At 41.8% G+C, this 21,771-nt stretch overlaps 1 protein-coding gene across 10 annotated transcripts in view; it reads left to right on the top strand.

Annotated features, from left to right (window-relative positions):
- The window catches only part of CACNB2 (calcium voltage-gated channel auxiliary subunit beta 2), a 380,480-nt gene that overhangs the window by 249,377 nt on the left and 109,332 nt on the right, over nucleotides 1-21,771 (top strand). For 8 of the 10 annotated variants that reach the window (XM_059184005.1, XM_059184000.1, XM_059184002.1 and 5 more), the window contains one exon: nucleotides 9,709-9,828. In XM_059184005.1, the coding sequence (XP_059039988.1) occupies nucleotides 9,709-9,828 (120 nt within the window). Of the gene's footprint in view, nucleotides 1-8,399; nucleotides 8,889-9,708; nucleotides 9,829-21,771 lie in introns of those variants that run through there. The other 2 variants (XM_059184009.1, XM_059184007.1) reach the window with 1 other exon arrangement.

Here is a 21,771-nt window from a genome sequence, read left to right as displayed (position 1 = left end):
TATGGCTACACAAAGGGTCCTTGGCCATTTTAGGACTGGAACTTTAAATCCCTGGAATGAAGAAGTACAATCAATGAGAAAAGGATCTTCATAGAAAATGAGCATCAATCATATTTTCAAAATATAAAATCTCTCCTACATTTCTGGGAATAAGGTTGCAGTATACATCTTAAGTACAATGATTTTTTTTTTTTAAGTGGTTTGTTTGTTAGGGGACATGTGTATTTAATCAACTGATCATAGCTGACTTTTGCTCTAAGTTCATGGAACTGGTATTTATTGAGGGTCACGATAAAACACCAAGTATATCCTCAGGTTAAGGTCTTCGTTTTCTGCTCTTGCTCACTGTACCAAGTCTTTATTAGCCATTCACCATCTGGGTCAATTTGCTGTTGCTGTTTTCTTAGTAAGGAGGCAACCTGAGAATGTTTAGGAATATTTAGAAATGTTTAGGAAGGCTAAGGAGGACCTTGTAGTGGAGGAGGTTTGAGACATGGGGTGTGAGGGGGAACAGGCTCTCTGTCTCTCTCTGGTAACCCTTATTCATTCATTCAACACATATTCATAGAGCACGTATGCCATCCCAGCTACTGTTCTGGCACATGGGGTAAATGAGTGAACAAAACGGGAAAGAGTATGCTTGCCCTCATGGATGTTTCCATTGAGGGGAGAAAGACCCCGCATGATAAACATAATAACCAAATTAGATGGTGTGTCCGAAGGTAAAAGCACCATTTACAAGCACGAGTAGAGGAGGGTAAGTGGAATTAGAGAAACTGGAGGGCGCTGGGGATTAGTTTTCCATAGGATGGTCATGGAAGGGCCTCATAGAGAAGGTGAAGTCTGGGGGCGTCTGGGGGCTCAGTGGGTTAAGCCTTTGCCTTCGGCTCAGGTCATGATCTCAGGGTCCTGGGATCGAGTCCCGCATCGGGCTCTCTGCTCAGCGGGGAGCCTGCTTCCCCTCCCCTCTGCCTGCCTCTCTGCCTACTTATGATCTCTCTCTCTGTCGAACAAATAAATGAAATCTTTAAGATTTATAAGTCTGAACAAAGACATGAAGTAGTTGGTCGCTGGTCATGTGAAAATCTAGGGAGAGAGCATTCCTGGTGCCTGTGACGCGATGCGTGAGGTCGGAGCAGAGAGAAGGAGGCTGTGTGGGGGGGGGAGGCCAGAGCAGATGGTAGAAGAGCAGATAACCAGCACAGGAGACTTAGAAGGAGGAGCCAACAGGTAGGAGAAGGACAGAGAGAGACGTTTCTGGAAGCCCCATTGAGAAAGGGAATAAGAAGAAGGAGGAACGATACTGAACCACCATGCTCCGTGCTCCTAATAGGTTGAGGAAGATGCACGTGGAGAATTGCCCTTCGGACTTAGCCCCCTATCACTGACCGCCTGGATGAGCACTGATGGTGGAGGGCAAGGAGAGAGTAGGTTTCAGAGAAAACCAGAAGAGAATTGAAGGGAATATTGGCAACATCTTTGGGGCATTTTTTTTTTTTTTTTTTCTGCAGAGGAGAGCAAAGACATGGGATGGGGAGTGGCAGAGAAAATGGAATCAAAGGAAGGTTTTCTTGGGCAGAGAGGAGTGAGAGCCTGTGTCTGCTGATCAGCACGACTCGGTGGGAAGACCGAAGGTAGTGATGTCCACGCAGAGTTTCTGACAGTATCTGTACTCACCATGAGTTCCTGTGCCAAAAATGTCCTATGTCTGATTCATTCACTCCTTTTCCCTCATTTAATTTAAATTTTTTCAGCAGTATTTTAGGAAAAGTCAACTCTCCCAGACTGCGATTTTTCGGGCTTCTTGCCTACTCATTTCCATTTTCATGGCTGAAAGGTAAAGTTTTAGGTAAGAAATTATAGAGCGTGAAACATTGTTGTCATCTATCACCGTCAGTAAACATATATGAAAGGCCTAGAAACCTCCCTCAGCAATCCCCCCCCCAGCCACACACAATGTTGTAATTATGAAGGGAAATTATTTATCCTATGCCTAAAATCCCAAACTCAAAATAACATTAAAAATGGCCATCTAGGGGTGCCTGGGTGGCTCAGTGGGTTAAGCCTCTTCCTTCGGTTCAGGGCATGATCTCAGGGTCCTGAGATCGAGCCCTTCACTGGGCTGTCTGCTCAGCAGAGAGCCTGATTACCACCCCCCCCCCCTTCTTCCTGCCTCTCTGCCTATAAATAAATAAATAAATAAATAAAATCCTTTTTTTGTCAAATAAATAAATAAAATCTTTTTAAAAAAATGGCCATCTAATTTTAACTTTTTAAAAATGGTTCTTTTTAGCAACATCAAATTTTGCAAATTTTGTTCAGAGGTTCTTCTGCAAAATACAAAGAGCCACATGCCCTTCTTTTAAGGCATACTTTGGTGCTAACTGCGTTTTAATATGTTACTCTTTTTAAAAAAAAAAATATTCCTCTAAAAGATAGGTGACTTAGTCATGTCTCTGATTTGTACTTTTTAGTAACTTCAGCTTCAGTGCTGAACACCAGCAACCGTTCCTGTTGATCATATACTCAGAAGATGCTTGAATTCCAGCCAGCTTCTAGCAAGATTAGCTGCCAACATGGCTACCAAAGGCCAGCTTGCCAAAGTTATGTTCATTTTCAGGGAAAAGAGAGAACTTTAAATAGCTAATTTCTTGGCTTCCATTGTTTTCCTCTTCTACCTATCTACTTCCTATTGTAGATGAGTAATGAAACGAAGGCTTTACAATTTTGAGATTCTCTGAAGGGAGGAAAATTTCATGGTAGCAGCCAACTCTTTGAATGCTTCTTTGCACAAAACAGCATTACAGTGATGAATAAGAAATTATCTGCTTTTTGTTGGACCTTCATTGCACCTTTGGGGAAGATAAAACTTGAGGTTCTGTGAAAATGTATATGGAGGGTGTGTGTGTGTGTGAGAGAGAGAGAGAGAGAGAGAGAGAGAGGGCATGCGTGCTAGGTTTAGCAAAGACAACGAAGAACTTGGAAGTCATCTTGGCATTTTATGACCATTAGAAATGGCTACATGTGTGCCTGATAAGCAGTAAAAGAGCATTTTCAATCATCAGCGTTTTCAAGTAGAAACTTTAGTGGCAGGAAAGGATTGTTTTGGCTTATTTGTATGAAGTGATGCATGCATGGAACCTGAATTCAAATTTGAATTCCATTTAAAATCTGTCTCCAGGCGGCGTCTGGGTGGCTCAGTGGGTTGAGCTTCTGCCTTCGGTTCAGGTCATGATCTCAGGGTCCTGGGATGGAGCCCCGCATCGGGCTCTCTGTTCAGCGGGGAGCCTGCTTCCCCCCTCTCTCTCTGCCTGCCTCTCTGCCTACTTGTGATCTCTCTCTCTATGTCAAATAAATAAATAAATAAATAAAATATTTTTTAAAAAATCAGCAGTTATTATTATGATCATTCATATAGATAGCCTAATCTTAATAAATTAATTGTTCTAATTATTAACATAACATACCACTATCTGAAAAACAGACTCTTGGGAGAGAGCGCTGGATTTAGAAGGAAGAAAATCTGAGAACTCTGTTTAAGTGTCAGAAGACATGATTTTCCTCATAATGTGGACTTTACTAACAACTTAAATGCTACAGGGATAAGGAGTCTATGAGGTGATGTCCCATAAACGAGAAGGATTCGGGGCACCTGGGTGGCTCAGTGGGTTAAAGCCTCTGCCTTCAGCTTGGGTCATGATCTCAGGGTCCTGGGATCGAGCCCCGCATCGGGCTCTCTGCTCAGTGGGGAGCCTGCTTCCTCCTCTCTCTCTGCCTGCCTCTCTGCCTACTTGTGATCTCTGTCTGTCAAATAAATAAATATAATTAAAAAAAAAAAAAAAAAGAGAGAAGGATTCCCCAAATCCCTAATGCAAGTGTGCCTCAGTGTGTATCTACCTGCAGCGTAAGAAAGAGGAGGGAAGAAAGGAGGGAGAGACTGAACTTTGTCCTCTGGAAAAAGGATCCTGTTAAACTACCCTGATCTCTTTTCCCTTCCTCAAACTGCTGAGTAAACCTTGTCCTCAGGCCTGAGGAGATGCGCTTCTGTCTTCCCACACACTGCCTTTCTCAACATTCTAAAGCTAACTTGTTTTTTGTCTTTTTCCTATGGGATATTTCAGCTTCAATAACATCTCAGAATGCTGTCTCATAACCCTAACTAAAATAGCTCCTGCTCACCATTATTCTCTTTCTCAGCCTGTTTTGTGTTTTCTTATTTGGATTATTTTTCTGATTACTTAAAAAAAAAAAAAATTGGTCTGCTTTTCAACTAGATTATTAGGCTCCCCGATGGGAACTTAGCTTTCATCTTTTCTGTCATATTCCCAGCATTTAACTTAGAGTCAGACCATGATACACTTTTACAAAGTAGGAAGTACTCAGTAAATGCATGTGGTGGGGTTTTGGTTTTGCTTTGGGTAACATTTAGTCCTTTTGTCAGTACCTAGGGCAATTATAAAAAGTTTCTAAATTTCCCTGTGCTCTTGAGAAAATTGAAGCTAATATCTTAGCTTTTACATAATCATCAAAGTTACCACACAGGGATGAACTCACATGGATTTATTCCCATGACCTTGGTTAATGTTTCACATTAAGCCAAATGGAAGGCCATTCACATTTGAGAATCTCATTAATTAAATGGGTATGAATAGTACTTCCATGACATTTGCAAGCTAAAGTATACAGTATTCATGTAAATGTACTTCATCTCAGTGGTCTGCCACTTTAAAATTTTTGGAGTCAGGATCTTATCATTAGTAAACAGTTTATGGTTTTGTTGTAACCTCAACAGTGCAGGGGTTGGCAATTCATTTTCTTAGAGATCCAGATCTCTTCACAGAAAAAAAAAAAAAAATTCTTACCTATAAAAAGAGATGACAATAGGAGAAATAGAAGAATTATCTCTGCCAGCTAATGTAAGCAGATAATACAAGATAGAACTCTTCCCATTGGTCCTTGGCCTCAGAAGTCCATCACATCTTGCTTTTTTCTGAAAGCGTGGGCCTGAGGAGTGTGGCAATGGGATGTCTATCTGTCCCATGGCAGGTCAGGAGGAAACAATGGAAGTCAAACTTGCCATTGGCTTAGCATTGTCCTATACATGTGGAGGGTCATTTGAAGTCTTGAGAGTTTGGATGGAACATATTTATCTAGAATCAGGGTAGCCTTGGGATACTGTGAGAAATCGATTTTTCCCAAGAGCATTGCTTTCATATGAAGATTTTCTACAGAAATAGATGACCACTTTGGGATCCAAGATGCTACTCCTGTATAGGCTTATGACTCTTACCCTTTGGGCTTTAAAAGAGAAAATACAAGAAAAAGAACACTGCAGAAAAATGATGCTGGAAAGATATATGATTGAAACTGAGTACAGCATCAAAAAAGCAAACTTCATAAATATAGAAAAAAGGTGTTAAAAGAAAAAGGGTGACACTTTTGGTGCATGTATTTGGCATAAATTGGAAAAAGACAAAAACTGAAGAGTAGATAAAAAGTGTGAGTTAGGGACGCCTGGGTGGCTCAGTGGGTTAAGCCTCTGCCTTCGGCTCAGGTCATGATCTCAGGGTCCTGGGATCAAGCCCCGCATCGGGCTCTCTGCTCAGCAGGGAGCCTGCTTTTTCCTCTCTCTGCCTGCCTCTCTGCCTACTTGTGATCTCTGTCTGTCAAATAAATAAATAAAATCTTAAAAAAAAAAAAAAAGTGTGAGTTAGGGGCACCTGGGTGGTTCAGTCAGTTCAGCATCTGACTCTTGATTTCAGCTCAGGTCATGAGCTCAGGGTTGTGAGATCGAGCCCCGAAGTGGACTCCACACTGGGTGTGGAGTCTGTTTAAGAGTCTCTCCCTCTCCCTCTGTCCCTCCCCACCACCTCCTCTCTCCCTCTCTAAATAACTAATAATAGTAAAGATTTTTTTTAAACATGAGTTAATCCAATTTAACTAAGCAATGCACACATATTTGGAGTAAGAGTTCTGAGGATAAAAATGAATGATCCGGAATGAGATGTCAAGTTGCAAGTTACATCTTGGAACTCTATAATGAGAAGTGAGAATATTAAGGTGTGGAAAAGGAAATATTTGTAGCTGAACATGGGAGGTAGCTTCAAGGATAAAACTGTAAAAGACCAGCTAATCACATTGTAGCAACCCAAGAGATCCAGGGTACATCCTGTAATAACCTATTCTGGAGTTATGGAATGGTCTGCCAGCTGTTCCTGACTGGAGACTACTTGAGGCAGAATGACCCAGAAAGTCCATATGGTACCAAAGGCAAAAGCCTAATTAGATATATGACTTCTAACTGCATAAATCCACACTCCCAGAAGGAAGCAGATTAATTGTAATGCACATGTGGGGAGGGTGACTTTCAAAAACACAAGAATTCTGGAGGCTAAAAACATGTTTCTCTTTAATAGTGGTTATCTTTGTGTGGGAGAATTGAAAGTGACTGTTATTTGTGTGTCTCTCTCTGCAGTGGGTTCATACAACTTCTGTAATGAAACAATTTTGCCATTTTGCTCTTATTAATACAGATACAAAGAATGAAGGAAGAATCGTGACTCTCTATAAGCTACATTACACATCAGTTGGGAGTCCCATCTCATATTGTACAAGAGCCAATAGTTAATATATTGTTGCAAATATTCAAAAGATCTTTGCCAAAAGTCACTGTAGAGTTTTTTTTTTTTTTTAATGCTTTATTATTTAAACCTGGAAATAGGTACTCGCTTCGGCAGCACATATACTAAACCTGGAAACAGGTCTCAACATGATTGTGCAATTTAAAGCTACATCTGATTATTAACCAAGGACTTTTTAAATCTTACTTTGTTCAGAAGGGAAGGGGATAGCACACAATTATGCGTGTGTCGGGCCCTTTCTCTCCATATTATGGGATTTCTTAAGGACAGAAACTTTGTATCCTCGCTGAGGTGTGAACTGAACCTTCCTCAGGGAGATTGAGTTTAAAATGCCAACACTTTCGGAACACTGAAAAAAAATTAAATTTAATTTAAAAATAAATAAATAAAATGCCAACACTTGTGACAATGGGCCTGAGGCCCTTTTAGGGATAGAGTTAGGCTTCCTGGTATTTTTGTACTATGCTACTCCTGCTGAGAAGCTCTCTGGGAAGATTAGGGATCCCCTAGGATACTAGTTGGTGGGGGGAAAAATACCTATCTCTCCTGTTGTGAATCTTACTGGAATAAAAAATTGCAATGCATTCGGTATCTCCCATACATTTTACATTTATTTCACAAGAATATAAATATTCTGGTTATTGATTTATGATACCATAATTAAGGTGCATTCAATCTGTAACTTTTATTCAAAAGCCTCTATTCTACTGTATTTTCTAGGATTTATATCATAAAGATTGGTCTTAGTCCATAGATGAAAGGTTGGGGGGGGGGGTTGTGGAGGAAGGAGGAATGAAGGAAGAGAGAAAAAGTAACAAAGATTTTCTTTAAAAAATCTTCCATTTGCATGAGACTTTACAGAATAATCCCCTCTCCACCACGCCAAAAAAACCCTGTAATTTGGAAATCAGTGATGGAATTTTATGTTTACTTTAAGAGATCTAGAAGTGTGTATTTCTTCAGAGAACTTTAAAAATGCAATTCAATTAGTACAGAAAATTAGTATCTTCTCTTCTCAAACTTGAGTCACCTTATTTATAAGAAGAACTTGGACTAAATTATTCTGTAAATCTTAACTCGAGCTAATCAACCAACCAAGCTTTGCAATTTCTTCATAGTTACTGTTCTGAAAATGCATACTGTTATTCAGTCTATGGACTTTCTTTCAAACGGTCTCAGTTGGAGAAGCAGTTCAAAGTCATTTTGAGCTCAGTTAAACTCCTTGCTTTGAGCTGTGATTACTTTCATGTCCTAATTAAAGGGGCAAATGGGTCTCCTGCATCTTGTTTGGAAAGTCACAAGCAATCAAGAGCAGGTTGATGCTATGACTGATAAGCATCTTCATTGGTTTCTCCTGTCCAATAACGTGTGTATCATATTGCTTATTTTTGAATTGTCTTATGGCACAGGATATACTTTCTGCAGCAGGGTGATGGAAAGGAATCATTAAATGAAAAGATTGCATGCTTTGTCTCTGGAGAATGTTTCAACTGGCAAGGGCTGCATGACAGACATACCATGTGCCTGTTACTATAGAACTGAAGAGCCCTTTCCAGCTGTTTACACTTCGGATGCAAAATGGCAATTTGACATAGACTAACAGTGTGATGTAGGCATCTGCGTAAAAAGGCTACATATGGAGCATGCCCAGTGCGGTGAGTGCGTCCTCCGCCCTCCCCCTCCAGATCTCTGAAGATAAGGCTTGAACTTTGCACTTGCAAATGTCACTGCATACGTTTTGCACTAGGGTTTTTTTTTTTTTTTAAAGGTTCTCTTACAACTAATTTCCTGTAACAATCCCAGAGCAGAGAATATTGAGTGTGATAAGATGCATCAAGTTTAGAACGAGTTGATGCCTGTCTTTGAATGCACTTGAAGTGTTCTTTATTTTTAAAGCAATATAAGGCATTCGAGTGTTTGGGGGTTTTTGTGTTTTTTTGGTGGTTTTTTTTTTTTTTTTTTTTTGCACCCCCGCGCCCGGAATGGGAAAATAAGAATCTCCTTGGATCTGAGTCCTCCGGGGTAAGGCGTGAAAGCCCCGGAGGCAGGAAGGGACGGAGAAGAGGGGCTTGCCCAGAGCATGGATAGGAAAGGAGCCGGGGCGCTCCAGGGCTCAGCGCGCACTCAGGATCTGTGCCCGGGGCTGCAGCTGCGGATGAGAAAGGCGCTGTCTGGCTAATGAAGGCCACCTGGGTCAGGCTTCTGAAAAGAGCCAAGGGAGGAAGGCTGAAGAATTCGGATATCTGTGTAAGCTCAAGGGCTTTCGTCTGGGGGAGACTCTATATTGTCGTTGCTGCTGCTGTCCTTCCAGTGAGTGCTGGCAGGGGCTCCCGTGATTTAGTAATCTGAGCCTGATCGCAGGAGAGGGAGCAGGGAGAGTCCTGTAATTTTCTGAGCTCCTTTTCCTATGTTGTTATTTGTTGCCAGAGAAGCTATCCCGGGCAGGTGTTTTCTTTAGGCGGCGTTTATTAAATGTCTGTTTAAAGCTATGGAAAAAAAAAAAAAAATGTGTTGCTTGAGAATGGAGTGAAGCCGGCTGCTGTTGTCTTACAGTTTTGTCAGTGAAGGTATCAGGTGAATGGAAAGGTACCGAAGGATGCTTAATGTTAAAAGGGGAGTCGCGGCAGAGAATTGAAGTTTATAACTCGTCAGGCTTTCTTTTATGATTTTAGTTAGTCGTTATCTTCTTCCCCGATGTAAATCCTTGATTTAGCCTGTCGTCTCTTCTTGAAGCCACCCTTGAAACCCCTCTATGCCCTTCAGCTGGGCACTGCACCACGGAGCCGGTTTAATTCTAAAGGAACTTGTTCAGGCTTCCAGAAAGCATAGTCCTTGGAACCCTCAGCCTGGGGAAGGAATGGTAACTTGGTAGGCGCAACTATCCCAGGGAATGGTCTGCAAAGGAGAGCATGATGTTTCTAGATGGCTCGCCACAAAATGGATTATTTTCTCCTCTTTTCAGGAATTTATAGCAGAGTCGAGGAAGCTAACTGCTGTGTCAATGAGACTTTTCCAATGCAAACATCATAGATGGGATCTGTTTTAAAATGCAAATTTTTCTCTCAAGGGTTCGGCAGACTCCTACACCAGCCGTCCATCCGATTCAGATGTTTCTTTGGAGGAAGATCGGGAGGCAGTGCGCAGAGAAGCAGAGCGACAGGCCCAGGCCCAGCTGGAAAAAGCAAAGGTAAAACCATTTCTCTCCTGCCAAGGTCTTTCTTTGCCAGTCGTGCCGGGTCTGAGATGGGCCACCTGTGGAAGTTTCCTTTAAAGCATATGTTTGGACTCTTACAGTGTGTCATTGTCTGATTTTAAACAAGTGCAAGAAAGGGAGTGTGTTTGATTTCCTTGATAGAAAAAGGCAGGGTGATAGATAAGAGTGGTCCTGGCTTTTATCTCGTTTTATAATCCAACCAACTCGTTTCTGTAGGTGGATATTTTATTTAGACACACAGAAAAGGATGCCCAGATAAACAAAGGGGAAAAATCTGCTTCTGGTAACAGAACGATTTCACTTCATTTTTCCAGTAAACCATTCCTCTGCCCAGAAAAACAACTTTCTTCAAGACGATGTGTATTTTCATAGGCTTGAACAGTCTCTCCCCCAAATTTTACTCCATAGATGTTCTATAGTAGTATTTTCTTATACTGAAAAAATAGGTTGCGTAATGCTTTTCAAAAATAAGCCATAAAAGATTTTATCAGTTAAAAGTGTTCCTTCCCTTGGAACCTGTTCTTAAAATGAAGTGTGTATCTATGGAAGAGGGACTGGAAATCAGAGATAAGATCTGTAAGTACAGTATTAACCAAGACAGTGGGTTCGTTTCACTAATTATAACGATGTGAATTCTTTTTCCCATGCAGTCATTCGAATGGCAGCTTTTTCTAAAAGCATAGATTGTCGTTCAAGTTTACGGGGTCTTGGGGATACCCTTGGGATCTGGGTAGCTTGGAAATGAACCCATTTCGCATGGTGGTTGGTTTTCTTTTGGGAAAAAAAAAAAAAAAATATATATATATATATATATATATATATATATATATATATATATATATAGCTTTGGAAAAAGAAGAAGTACTGTGTTGATCTTGCTTAAAAAAAAATCAGGGGTGGCATTAGACACTCTTGCTGGTTGCTTCTTCCGAGATGAGTAAAATCTCTGTGTGTTGCTATGGGAATTGTGACTTGGAGATTCTGGCTGGAATGCATGGACGGCCCTTATGTAATATTCATGGCCTCTAGCACAGCTGCCAAAGTAGTTTGCGGAGGAACAGCCAGGAGGCCTTGACTTTTAAAAAAGCAGTCTTTCCATACATCAAAACAGTGTTCTCACCTCATGCGGGCAGGGCAGTCATTTCCAGATCTGACACCATCTTGACTGCAAGACAAGTCGTAAACAGCAGGAGCGGGGAGCTGATAAAGCTAGGTGTGGCCCGGTTGCCAGCAACTAATCTCTCCCAGGTGTCCCCCATTTAAAACGTTTTGGGGAGACACTGAGGATGTAGCTGGAGGACATAATGCTCCATGAAATAAGCCAATCACAGAGGGATGAACCCCGTGTGATTCCACTTAGAGGAGGCATCTAAAGCAGGCACACTCCTAGAAGCAGAGTGGCACGGTGGTTGCCAGGGGCTAGGAAGAGGAGGAAGAGGAGGAGGAGGAGGAAGTGGCGAGTTGCTAATCAACAGAAAGTTGCAGTTATGCAAGACGAATAAATTCGAGAGATCTGTTGTACAACGTGGTGCCTAGACTTAGCACAACTGTATGTAGCACTTCATATGTTAAAAGGATAGATCGCTTGTGAAACGTTTTTACACAATTAAAAAAATATAAAATTAATGGAGAAAAACAACAGAGGTGTGCCTAGTGAAGTTCATTGCCACATGTTTGCAGTGTAGCTAATATATGTCGAGATTGAGAATCTGAATCCTTGTATTTTGTATCGGGGTGCAAAGAAGAGTCTGGGGAAAAAAAAATAACAGTCTGTGTTCCAGAAATAAGTGTTTTATTTGCACTAATTTATTCATGTGATTTTCATATACCAAAATTAACCAGTTTCTCAGATTCGTATCACATGATCGTACAACCCACTGTCTTATAGGTTTGGTTTTCAAAGTTTTTAGTTATCTGGTTGGGGAGTTTTTGTCCATGACCGTGTGTTGTAAGTCCTCAGTTAAAATGACCCAACTGTGTAGAAATTTTAAATATCTTTTAACCAGCATGGACCAAAATCCTGTTTCCCAAATCAAACCAGGTTCATGTTACTTGTCATACAAACTAAAAAGTTTATCATTACAAATAACTTAGAAGATGAAAGAAAAACGAAGATAATTTAAAAACCAAGGCAAAACAATCAAAACGTTTTCTGTTTAATGAAAATGGTTTATTGACATCCATTTTTCTTCCTTAAAATTAGGGTTTTGGGGTTTTGGGGTTTTTGTTTTTAAAGATTTATCTATTTTAGAGAGAGCAGGAGCAGGGGGTACGGAGGGGAAGGCAGAAAGAGTCTTAAGCAGACTCAGGGCTTAAGGAGGAGCTGGACACAGGGCTCGATCTCATGACCCAGAGATCCTGACCTAGGTTGAAACCAAGAGTGGGACACTTAAACAACTGCCCCACCCAGGTGCCCCATTAGGTCCCTGTCTTAAACCTTTGATGTATTCAAATGAGTTACACTTCGATAGGTGACAATTTGAATATATTCTGAAAGACCATGGAAGGACTAGGATTTAAGTGTGCTTTATGTGAAACTCCTGGCTTGGTAGGACTGGTTTATTAATTCCAGGACCTCTGAAGAAGAAATGCAAAAAAGGGGTTGGAGATGGCTTTTTCATTAGCTTATTTTTATTTTTATTTTTATTTTTAAAGATTTTATTCTTGGAGTGCCTGGATGGCTCAGTTGTTAAACCTCTGCTTCGGCTCAGGTCATGATCCCAGGGCCCGGGGATAGGAGAGCCTCGGGCTCCCTGTTCTTCGGGGATCCTGCTTCTCACTCTCCCTCTGCCTGCTGCTCTGCCTACTTGTGCTCTCTCTCTCTCTCTCTCTCTCTCTCTCTGTCAAATGAATAAGTATAATCTTTAAATTAAAAAAAAAAAAATTTATTCTTAAGTAATCTCCGCATGCAGCGTGAGGCTTGAACTCACGACCCTGAGATCAAGAGTCCCAGGCCCTTCTGACGGAATCCGCCACCAGGTGCCCCTCATTAGCTTATTTTCTCCCTTCCCCTCCCACCAGGCCTTTCTGTCAGTACGACTTTGTGGGCCCTATTTTGAAAGGAAGCTTTTAAAGTTTAAAAATACATGAATTCATCGTTTAATTTTAGAGAGTTGAAAACACTTCGCACGACCATCTTGGAAGAATCGAAAGTTTCCCACACTTCTGTTGTAATCCTTATGGATAGCATCCCCCCGGCAGGCAGACTCGCTCAGTGGGCGCTGCATCTCCCTGCCCCCGCCCATCACGTGCGGTGAGATCCCTGGGAAAGAGCCTGGAATAAACCGCAGCAGCCTTTTCAGATCCTGGCCCTCTTTAAGTGAGAACGACCTGACCCGTTCATTGCCCTCAAGAACGGGTCTGTGACAGAAGGCGATGGGGCGAGGAGTACAGCTAGAGATGTTGCCTTTGGAAATTCAGTGACCTGCAAAAGGTTCTCTAACCAGGCGCTCCGTGATTCCAGTAAAAGCCAGTACTTTTCATGATGGTTTCCCTTCAACTGGGAAACTCTACGGTGAACAAATTATGTATTAATTTTCAGACAAAGAAAAATCAGCTGACCTGATTTTGCCGTTCTCTGCAAATCTTGCCTTATTTAAGCTGGTGCTCTTTGATTTTTTTTTTTTTTGCCTTCCAGACAAGTAATACATGGACTTAATTTACTCCCACAGTGATCTTTTTTGAAAGGCCTCTTTATTGGGGTGTAATTCATTCACGCGTTTGAAATATACAATTTGGTGGCTTGGGGAATATTCACAGAGGTGTGCAACCATCATTACGATCAACTTTGGAACATTTTCATTGCCCCTTAAAGAAATCCCGTGTTCTGAGCTAGCACCTGAGCGCCTTTTTCCCAAGCCCCCTAGTCCTAGCCACTCTCCAACTTTCTGTCTCTGTAGATCTCACATATAAATGGAATCGTGCAGTAGGTGGTCTGTTGCGACTGGCTACCTTCATTTAGGGATGTTTTCCGAGTTCACCCTGCTACAGTATATGTCAGTACCTCGGTCCTGTTTTTTGCCCAGTAATATTCCATTGTATGTATATATTTATCCGTTATCGTTCTGTGGACATCTGGTTTGTTTCCACTTTGAGCTATTGTGAATAATGCTGTGATGAACATTCGAGTACAAGTTTTTGCATGAACATATGTTTCCATTTCTCATTCGTATATATCTAGGAGTGAAATTGCTGGGTCATCGGACCATCTTTTTCTTTTTCTTTCTTTTTTTTTTTTTTTTTTGGTTAATTGAAAGAGGAACTTTTTTCTTTTCACTCTTACTCCCCAGAACTGATGGCCTTCTGCTCGAGGTGCAGAGACTCTGAGTTAGGAAGTCCGAATGTGGAAGGGATTGGCACAGACTTGAAGTAGGCTCAGTGCAGTCTTCTTAGTAGAATGGATTAACGTGAAATTTTAAATTGACTGTTCTCTCATTGGTGCATAGCACCTTGGTGGGGAAATTGTATTAGGCACCGTTGGTGAGTACACAGGCTACAAGGCAGGAGCCACAGAAAAGAAATAAGCAGACTGCAGAAAGCTTCTCCTGTTTGTTTGGGGAGAAAAGTCTTGGCCTTAGATCTTGCTTGTAGAGTAGAAATACTGTAGGGGAGTCAGGAGCGTCAGGGTGGGAAGACTGCCCCCTACTGGCGGGAACAGAAAGCCGTTGCAGAATGGACACAAGAGTTCGGTTGAAAAATAGAAAAGTGGCCAGTGGCCTAATAAGTAATGTAAGCGAATGCCAACATAGGAAATGGCTGGCAGCAAGAAAACATGGAAACTTCTAGAGAAAGTTGTTTGTTTTTTTTGTTTTGTTTTTTTGTTTTTGTTTTTGTTTTTGCTTTTGTTTTTTTGGAGATCATGCCAACTTGCAAATATCTTAATTCTAGCCTCACATTTAATTCCTAGTTTGGCTAGTAACAATATTCAGGTATGATGGCGATTCTTCTTTGGAACTTAAAAAAATGTGATTTTGGTGTTTCTGCCTTCCAGCATTGTTGATATGCTGACCAACGTCATTGGGGTTTTGAGGGTTTTGTTTTTTAATTTTCTGCAGTATGTCAAGGACTGCTCTGCTTTTGGTATTTTAAAATTTTGCCTTGGTGCATCTCTCATTTATCGTGCCCGGCTTTTCATATGAACATTCATTATAAAGGGCCAGTCACTTCACTTCTGGAAAGGGACCGATTTTTATTTTGATCATTTTCCCCAGTGTATATTCTTCTTTTCTGGATTTTCTAGTTTGATGAGAGCTTTCTTTGGATTCTTTTCTGTCTCTCTGTTTTACTGTCTAGTCTCTCTCCATTTTTACCTTCAAACCCACCCATTGAAATGTTTAGATTTGACAATTTCTGATTCCCAAGAGCTTTCTTCTCTCCTCTTTTGTAGCTTCACTGTTCTTATTCCATTGCTGTACTATTTTCTCTTACATCCCATGAGCTATTCATTTTGATTTTTCTGTACTTCTTCAAACTTTTAAAATTTGGTCTTATGTTTACATACTGGAGACTGTCTTCAGAGATGTGCTTTTTGGCAGTCTACAGGGTCTTGCTCTTAAATACGTATAAAGCCCACTGGAAGTTCTAAGTGCAATAGCAAAGCTTCTTGGCTGCTCATCTTTTATAGGTGGACTGGAGGGGGACGTCTTCCCTTTTGTCTGGTTCATGTTCTCAGACTCAAGTCTCCAGCCTCTCGGTACTTGGTGTTCTCACGCTTTCTACTTTGTTAACTGCCACTGTCACTTTCTATAGTCTACATTTTTGTCGACTCTCCTCTCATTTCCTGTTCTTTTTGTCTGTGGGTTTATACTTTCTCAAAAAAAAATATATTTTTAGGAAGAAGCATATGTTCATTTGACCATGTTTTATTCCCCCATAGTCATCAGTAAACATATTGTATATAAAAGAAAATGTGTTTCTCCTATTGTCTTCATCCATAAAAGCCTTAGACAGTGGGAGAATCTGACCCAATTAGAAATCCTCCCTGAACCAGTCTTTTCAGAAGAAAGAAAAAAAAAAAAAAACATGAATATGGGTATTCACCTTCAGCCTGAAGATGACCTTTTAATTCCCAAAATGTTAAACATGTTTTTAGAAGCGTGTCTGAGTGGGTAACTTCTCTGGGAGGTAAGGACAAAGCGTATGTATATGCCTGTATTACATACTTTCTCAAACCTATCAGAGAGACTATTAGAATCCAGAAAACATATGGCAGGTATTAAATGAGAAAGCTGCTTATAGGAAAACACCATGTTTCATGGGTAAAAACCTAGCAGAAAGTGCTCATCATAGAAGACACATGGTAGACCTTCTTAGGACGATATTTTAGGCTAAACTCCTTTTCCCATCATTAATCTCAATGCTGCCTTTCAGTTTTTGCATGGAAAAATGGTCAGCTCTCGTTGGCTCCTAGCAATTACCTTCCAAATAGAAGTAGGAGACTGGCTAAAAGGTCAGATCTCCAGTAGCTTGGGTTAATTTAAATACACATTAGCTTAGATTGCCTTTTTTTCCTACCTGTAAGAAAACAAAAACTCATGCATGTGACTGGGGAGGTATAACCCTGAACACTGGTGCTTTTAATCCTGCTCATCATACTTGGTAGGTGACAGTTAACAGTAACAACAGTAACGACAACATCTGTTGCAGGATCTCTGTTCAACAGACACTTGGAAAGTAGAAATGCAAAGCTCTGTATCTTCAGAGCATTTTGAAATACTTTTGAGCGGTTATGACCATGAAGTACATACAGCATTGGATGGGGGCCTGGACTGTCTTTGATATCCGAAAAAGTCCTTCTTTGTTCTCTCCGCTAGCTTTAGCCACAGAGCAAATCTTGTCACCTTAAAGCCCCCACCATTTTTCCTCTGGTCCCAGTTCTCTTCTGTGCATCGCTGGCCTGTTGGCAGGTTGCCTGGTGACCAGGTGTTCTGGGATGGCCTCCTGCAGGTGTGGAGGTTGGCATCTCTGAGCTTGCGGGGTTCCTTTTCCTCCTCTAGTGTGGGTTTCTCAGGCCTCCGCAGGCCGGTTGGCTCCTTCTCCTGCTGGTTTAAGGGCTACAAGCACACCGAGTGAGTGAGCGCAAGCCCCACTGGGAAATACTCGCATCCTTTCTGTGTCCTGTTTGCTGAGGCCTCGTTGGTGACAGCACACCACATGGCTAAGGCCGGAGACTCTGTGCAAGGGGATGACCCCAGGACCTGGATTCGGCTGGTGACTGGTTGCAGCCTTTTTCTGCAGAGTCTCCCATCTTTTTCTCCCTTCCCCTTCTGGAAAAAGAGCTACCTCCTTACCTTCTAACAGAAGCACCTGTCTTCCTTCCCGTCTTGCCCTTCCTGTTAGTGCCAACCTTCCGCAGAGCAGGTTTCGTCCCCATTTCCAGTTCTCATTTCTTCCCCAGCTCTCTGAAACTCCTTTCGGTCTCTCTACTGATAGTGACTAACCTCTCTCATGACCTCATGAAGCCAACCGACGTTTCATCAAGTGTTCCCTTGACTTCTCTGTAAGCCTCCCCTCGTTCTTCTTCCCTACCAAGTCCCCTTTCTGCCTACAACACAAGCCTGTTGCTGCTTCTCCTCTGGCTCCTTTTCCGTCTCTTTCGCTGCTGCATTCATGGAAGTCCATCCAGCCATGTGCTCCGTGCTCGGACCTCGACCCTGTGGCTTTCATGGCGTTAGGCATGCCATTGGCTTTCAAACCGTTGGGTTCCTCAGGAGCTGCTGCAGAGGCAGAGGGGGGCCCCGGCAGGTTGTGTTCTGTGCATTCCTTCTAGAATCAGTCAAGGCGGCTCCCTCCATTCATCTGACGCACTGGGACTCCCGTGTATGTTTCACTTGAGCCCCCCAGGTGCCGCTCCACAAGGACTTTTAAACCACTGCTGTCTTTCCCCTTCCTGTCTTGCACTTCCTACAGCTCCTGCTTTCCATCTGCAGCTCTGCCCCAACCTCTCTCCCTGGTGTTAATGATGTCACGTCCTCTTCTCTCTGGCCTCCTGATCAGTTCTGCGCCCTCCCCCTCCACCACACCATTTAAAATTGAGCTCTCCACTTTTTCTTTGAAACCCTTTCTTCTCTGCGTGTTCCGACCTCTGTCAAGGTTAACTTCATCCTCCTAAGTTAGACGGAGGGTTGGCAATTTTCTTCTGTAAGGGGTCAGATAGGGAGTATTTCTGGAGCCTCCAGTCTTGCGGTCTGTGTCACGGCCTCCCAGCTCGGGGCTGCCCGGACTCCGATTCCGTCTCTGCCATGGACGGGTTGCCTGACCTTTCGGCGAGCTGCCTGTGAGGTTGTGGTTGCAGTAGTGATTGTTGTGTGAGCTGATACGTGGTATGTGTCAAACGCAGGGTTCCCGTTTGGAACCACTGGTACCCATAGCTCCCGCCCTCCAGTTCAGCGTCCGCTGGGGAGTCTGTATGAAAAGTTAAGAAACCACTCTTTCCATTTCTCTTTAGTGAACACTGTATACTATTTGGCGGCTGTCGTATTCAAATGACTCCTTTCTAACTTAGTGGTAAGTGCTGTGTGGCCAATCTGTAGGTCCAGTGGCTTCAGCAGCCCTGCATGGGGAGTCACGGGCATGTCCTCGATCACGGGACCTTTACAGCAGCTCGCCGCATCAGGTCAGGTGGCATCCCCTCCAGCCTGTGACCGGGGCCCACGTCCTGTCTCCCGAACTGGACTTTGAGCCCCTTCAGAGTAAAGGTGTTCTCTGTGCTTCATCTCACTGGACGGATTCCTACCTTCATCAAGAGCGAGCTAACCTGCCCCTGTGCTCTGCTCACATCTTCTAACACCTGAGTATTTTAGGAATAAAATTACATATTGCCTTCTATATCATTATGGTTATATTTATCTTGACAGTGTACCTAGGAGTATGGCTAAGGGTTATAGGTTTTAAAGAGCGCCTGATTATCTAATTCAGTACTCTTTGAGTGGTTTATGGTTTTCTTCACAGGTTCTAGAGGGCTGAAATTTGCCCACATTTAAAACTACCCTCTTGTGCAAGAACCCTTATAAGGACTGTTAACATAATACAGACTTCTGGCTATTTCAGAGCCATAAATGGATTGGGAAGGATTATTATAAACTTTGCAGCTCAAGCTTTTTTTTTTTTTCTTTTTCCTTTGAGAGCTGTAACTGAACATCTTTGTTGTATCATTATAAACACAGCTATAAATACATGATTTTTCTCCTTTTTCTTTGCCCGATTTGAATGGGGGAACACAGAAAGACCTTTCCAGGCTGCTTAAAGTTGTCATCCTCCTGCTCCACTCTTGAGTTGGGCCCCCAACAGCTAAATGAAAGATGACAGAAACTGGGAAACAGTAGAATTTATTCCATTAGTGAACATTTGATGGGTGATTATGCTGTTGAGCTGGGAGCTAGAAGAAAGGAAATCAAAGATGTGTTAGATGTGGTTTCTCCCTCAAGAAACCCAGGGTCTAGTGATGATGCCCGATGTGTGTGTCACTGGCTGAGCACCCTCATGTGGTAAGTGTTAAACGAGCAGCAGCATGGCCAGGTGGTGCTTCGAGGGTCCTGACCAGGTGACCCTCAGTTCTGGTTGGGGGGAGGGGAAGGGCTGGAAGACACAGGGGGGCTGGTGGGATTACTGATGCCCCCATTGTTATGTGAATGTCTCCTTGGAGCACAACCTTTGCTAACCTGCCACATGCATTCTAAGGTTGGCAGGATTGATTGCTAACCCAGGGCTCCCACAAAGGCTGTCCTTTCGGTTTAATTTTGTTTAAATCCTACTTAGTTCCAATTTCTGTGAACTAACCACATGAAAGTTTTTTTTCTTTTGTTTTTACCTTCTTCACCGTTTTGATGAGTACAGTGCAGTAGTGTTAACTGTGTTCCCATCGTTGCGTAACAGATCTCTAGAACTTTTTCATCTTGCAAAAATGAGATTTCTATACTTCTTGGACAACAGACAGCAGCTCCTTATCCTCCCTCCCCCAGCCCTTGACAACCACCATTTTACTTTTCATGATTTTGGCTACTCTAGGTACCTCAGATGAATGGAATCATACAGTATTTGTCCTTTGCTGACTGGCTTACTTTACTCAGCATGATATCCTCAAAGTTCATGTCTAAGCAGGTGCCAGAATTTGCTTTTTTTTTTTTTTTTTTTTTTTTTTAAGACTGAATAAGATTCAGTTCTATAAATATACTGTATTTTCTATTAACATATAATGTATTATTAGCCCCAGGGGAACAGGTCTGTGAATTGCCAAGTTTACACACTTCATAGCACATACCTTCCCCAATGTCCATAACCCCACCACCCCCTCCCTACCCCTCTCCCCCTGCCCTCCCTCAGTTTGTTTGGTGACATTAAGAGTCTCTTATGGTTTGTCTCCCTCCCGATCCCATCTTGTTTCATTTATTCTTCTCCTGACCCCCAAGCTCCCCATGTTGCCTCTCAACTTCCTCCTACCAGGGAGATCATATGAAAATTGTCTTTCTCTGACTTATTTCACTAAGCATAATACCCTCTAGTTCCATCCACAAATATGCTGTATTTTCTTTATCCATTCATCGGTCAATAGCCCTTTGGGTTGCTTCTGATCTCTTGGCTATTGTGAATAATGCTGTGTTGTTGTTTCTATCTTGGATTTTTTTTAGTGGTCTTGTTAAGCTATTCTATCAACAATGAGTAATTAAAGGTGATGTCATACAGTGTCTCAGTCCTGAGCTTTCCAGTGGGTTTTGCTTTGCTTGATCCTTTGCCACTACTGAGTGAAGAAGGGAGGGCAGATATAGTTACCCCACTTTATGAATGAGGAAATTGATGTGGATATAGAAAGCTCTTGCCCAAGGTCGTTGAACTCTCCAGTGGCAGAATGAGGACAAGGACCTAGGTTTTTTGGTAGGATTCTCTTACATTCTTTCACCTAATCAGTGAGCACCTCTTAGAAAGATGGAAACCAAGAACACACTAAGGTTGCCTCTTTGTTTAATGTTCTGCAGGGATTAAGGATGAACACAATTTTTTTTCTTTAATGACGGAAGCAAAAAAAAAAAAAAGACAACCATTACAACAATTTTAAAAATAAAAATGCCACCTCTGCTTTTTTTTTTTTTTTTTTTTTTTTTTTTTTGGCTGTTGAGTTAGATAGCACAATTGGAGTTTCACAAACAAAATATTCATCTTTATTCCCACATTTTAAGTTTTGCTTATGGTCCTTATGCCACTGATTTGGAAAGAATACAGTTTTAAGAGAGGAATTTTCAGGATGTGTATGTGTACTCTATTCTTGGTTCAATGGAATGTGCTTGAAAATATTTAAGTAGGATCTTCCTAAAGAGAAATGGGAAAATAACCAAATATCTAGGAAATATGTTGTAAGAAGGATGTTGAAGAAACAGTTTAAGTAGGCCAAGGGAGAAGAGATCAAACTTAACAATGAAACTATTTGAGAAGAGGTTTCCCAAGTTTCGTCCTAGTCCTACCAAAAAACAAAACAAAAAACCCAAAAAACAAAAACAGGAAGGGTCTAAAAATCATAGCAAAAAATATAAAGTTAAATGTTAAAATTGGCTAGAGAAGGTTGAGAATATGTTGTCAAGAAAGACTAGGAAACTGCCTCAGTGATGGTTTAAAAGAAATTTTTGTGTCTTAAACAAGTGTTGCTGTTGTCTTTGTAGAAACTAAACCCTGGGGGCACCTGGCTGGCCCTGTGGGTCAAGCATCCAGCTCTTGATCTCAGGGTCCTGAATCTGAGCCCCATGGTGGATGTAAGGATTACTTAAAAAAATAAATAAATAAAAAAGATACAAGATTTGAAAAAAACAACTAAACCCTCTCTTTAGGAAAGGAGATGATGGGCTTAATTAACTGTCAATTATTTATGTTCTAGTGACTCTCTGCTAATAGTTCTTTCTACTGACACTTGCAGGAATAGCCCATTGCTTT

The sequence above is a fragment of the Mustela lutreola genome, chromosome 8 (assembly GCF_030435805.1).
Source record: "Mustela lutreola isolate mMusLut2 chromosome 8, mMusLut2.pri, whole genome shotgun sequence".
In the NCBI taxonomy this organism is placed as follows: domain Eukaryota; kingdom Metazoa; phylum Chordata; class Mammalia; order Carnivora; family Mustelidae; genus Mustela; species Mustela lutreola.
Note: the sequence above shows the minus strand (reverse complement) of the source record. Positions and strands in the feature narration are given on the sequence as shown.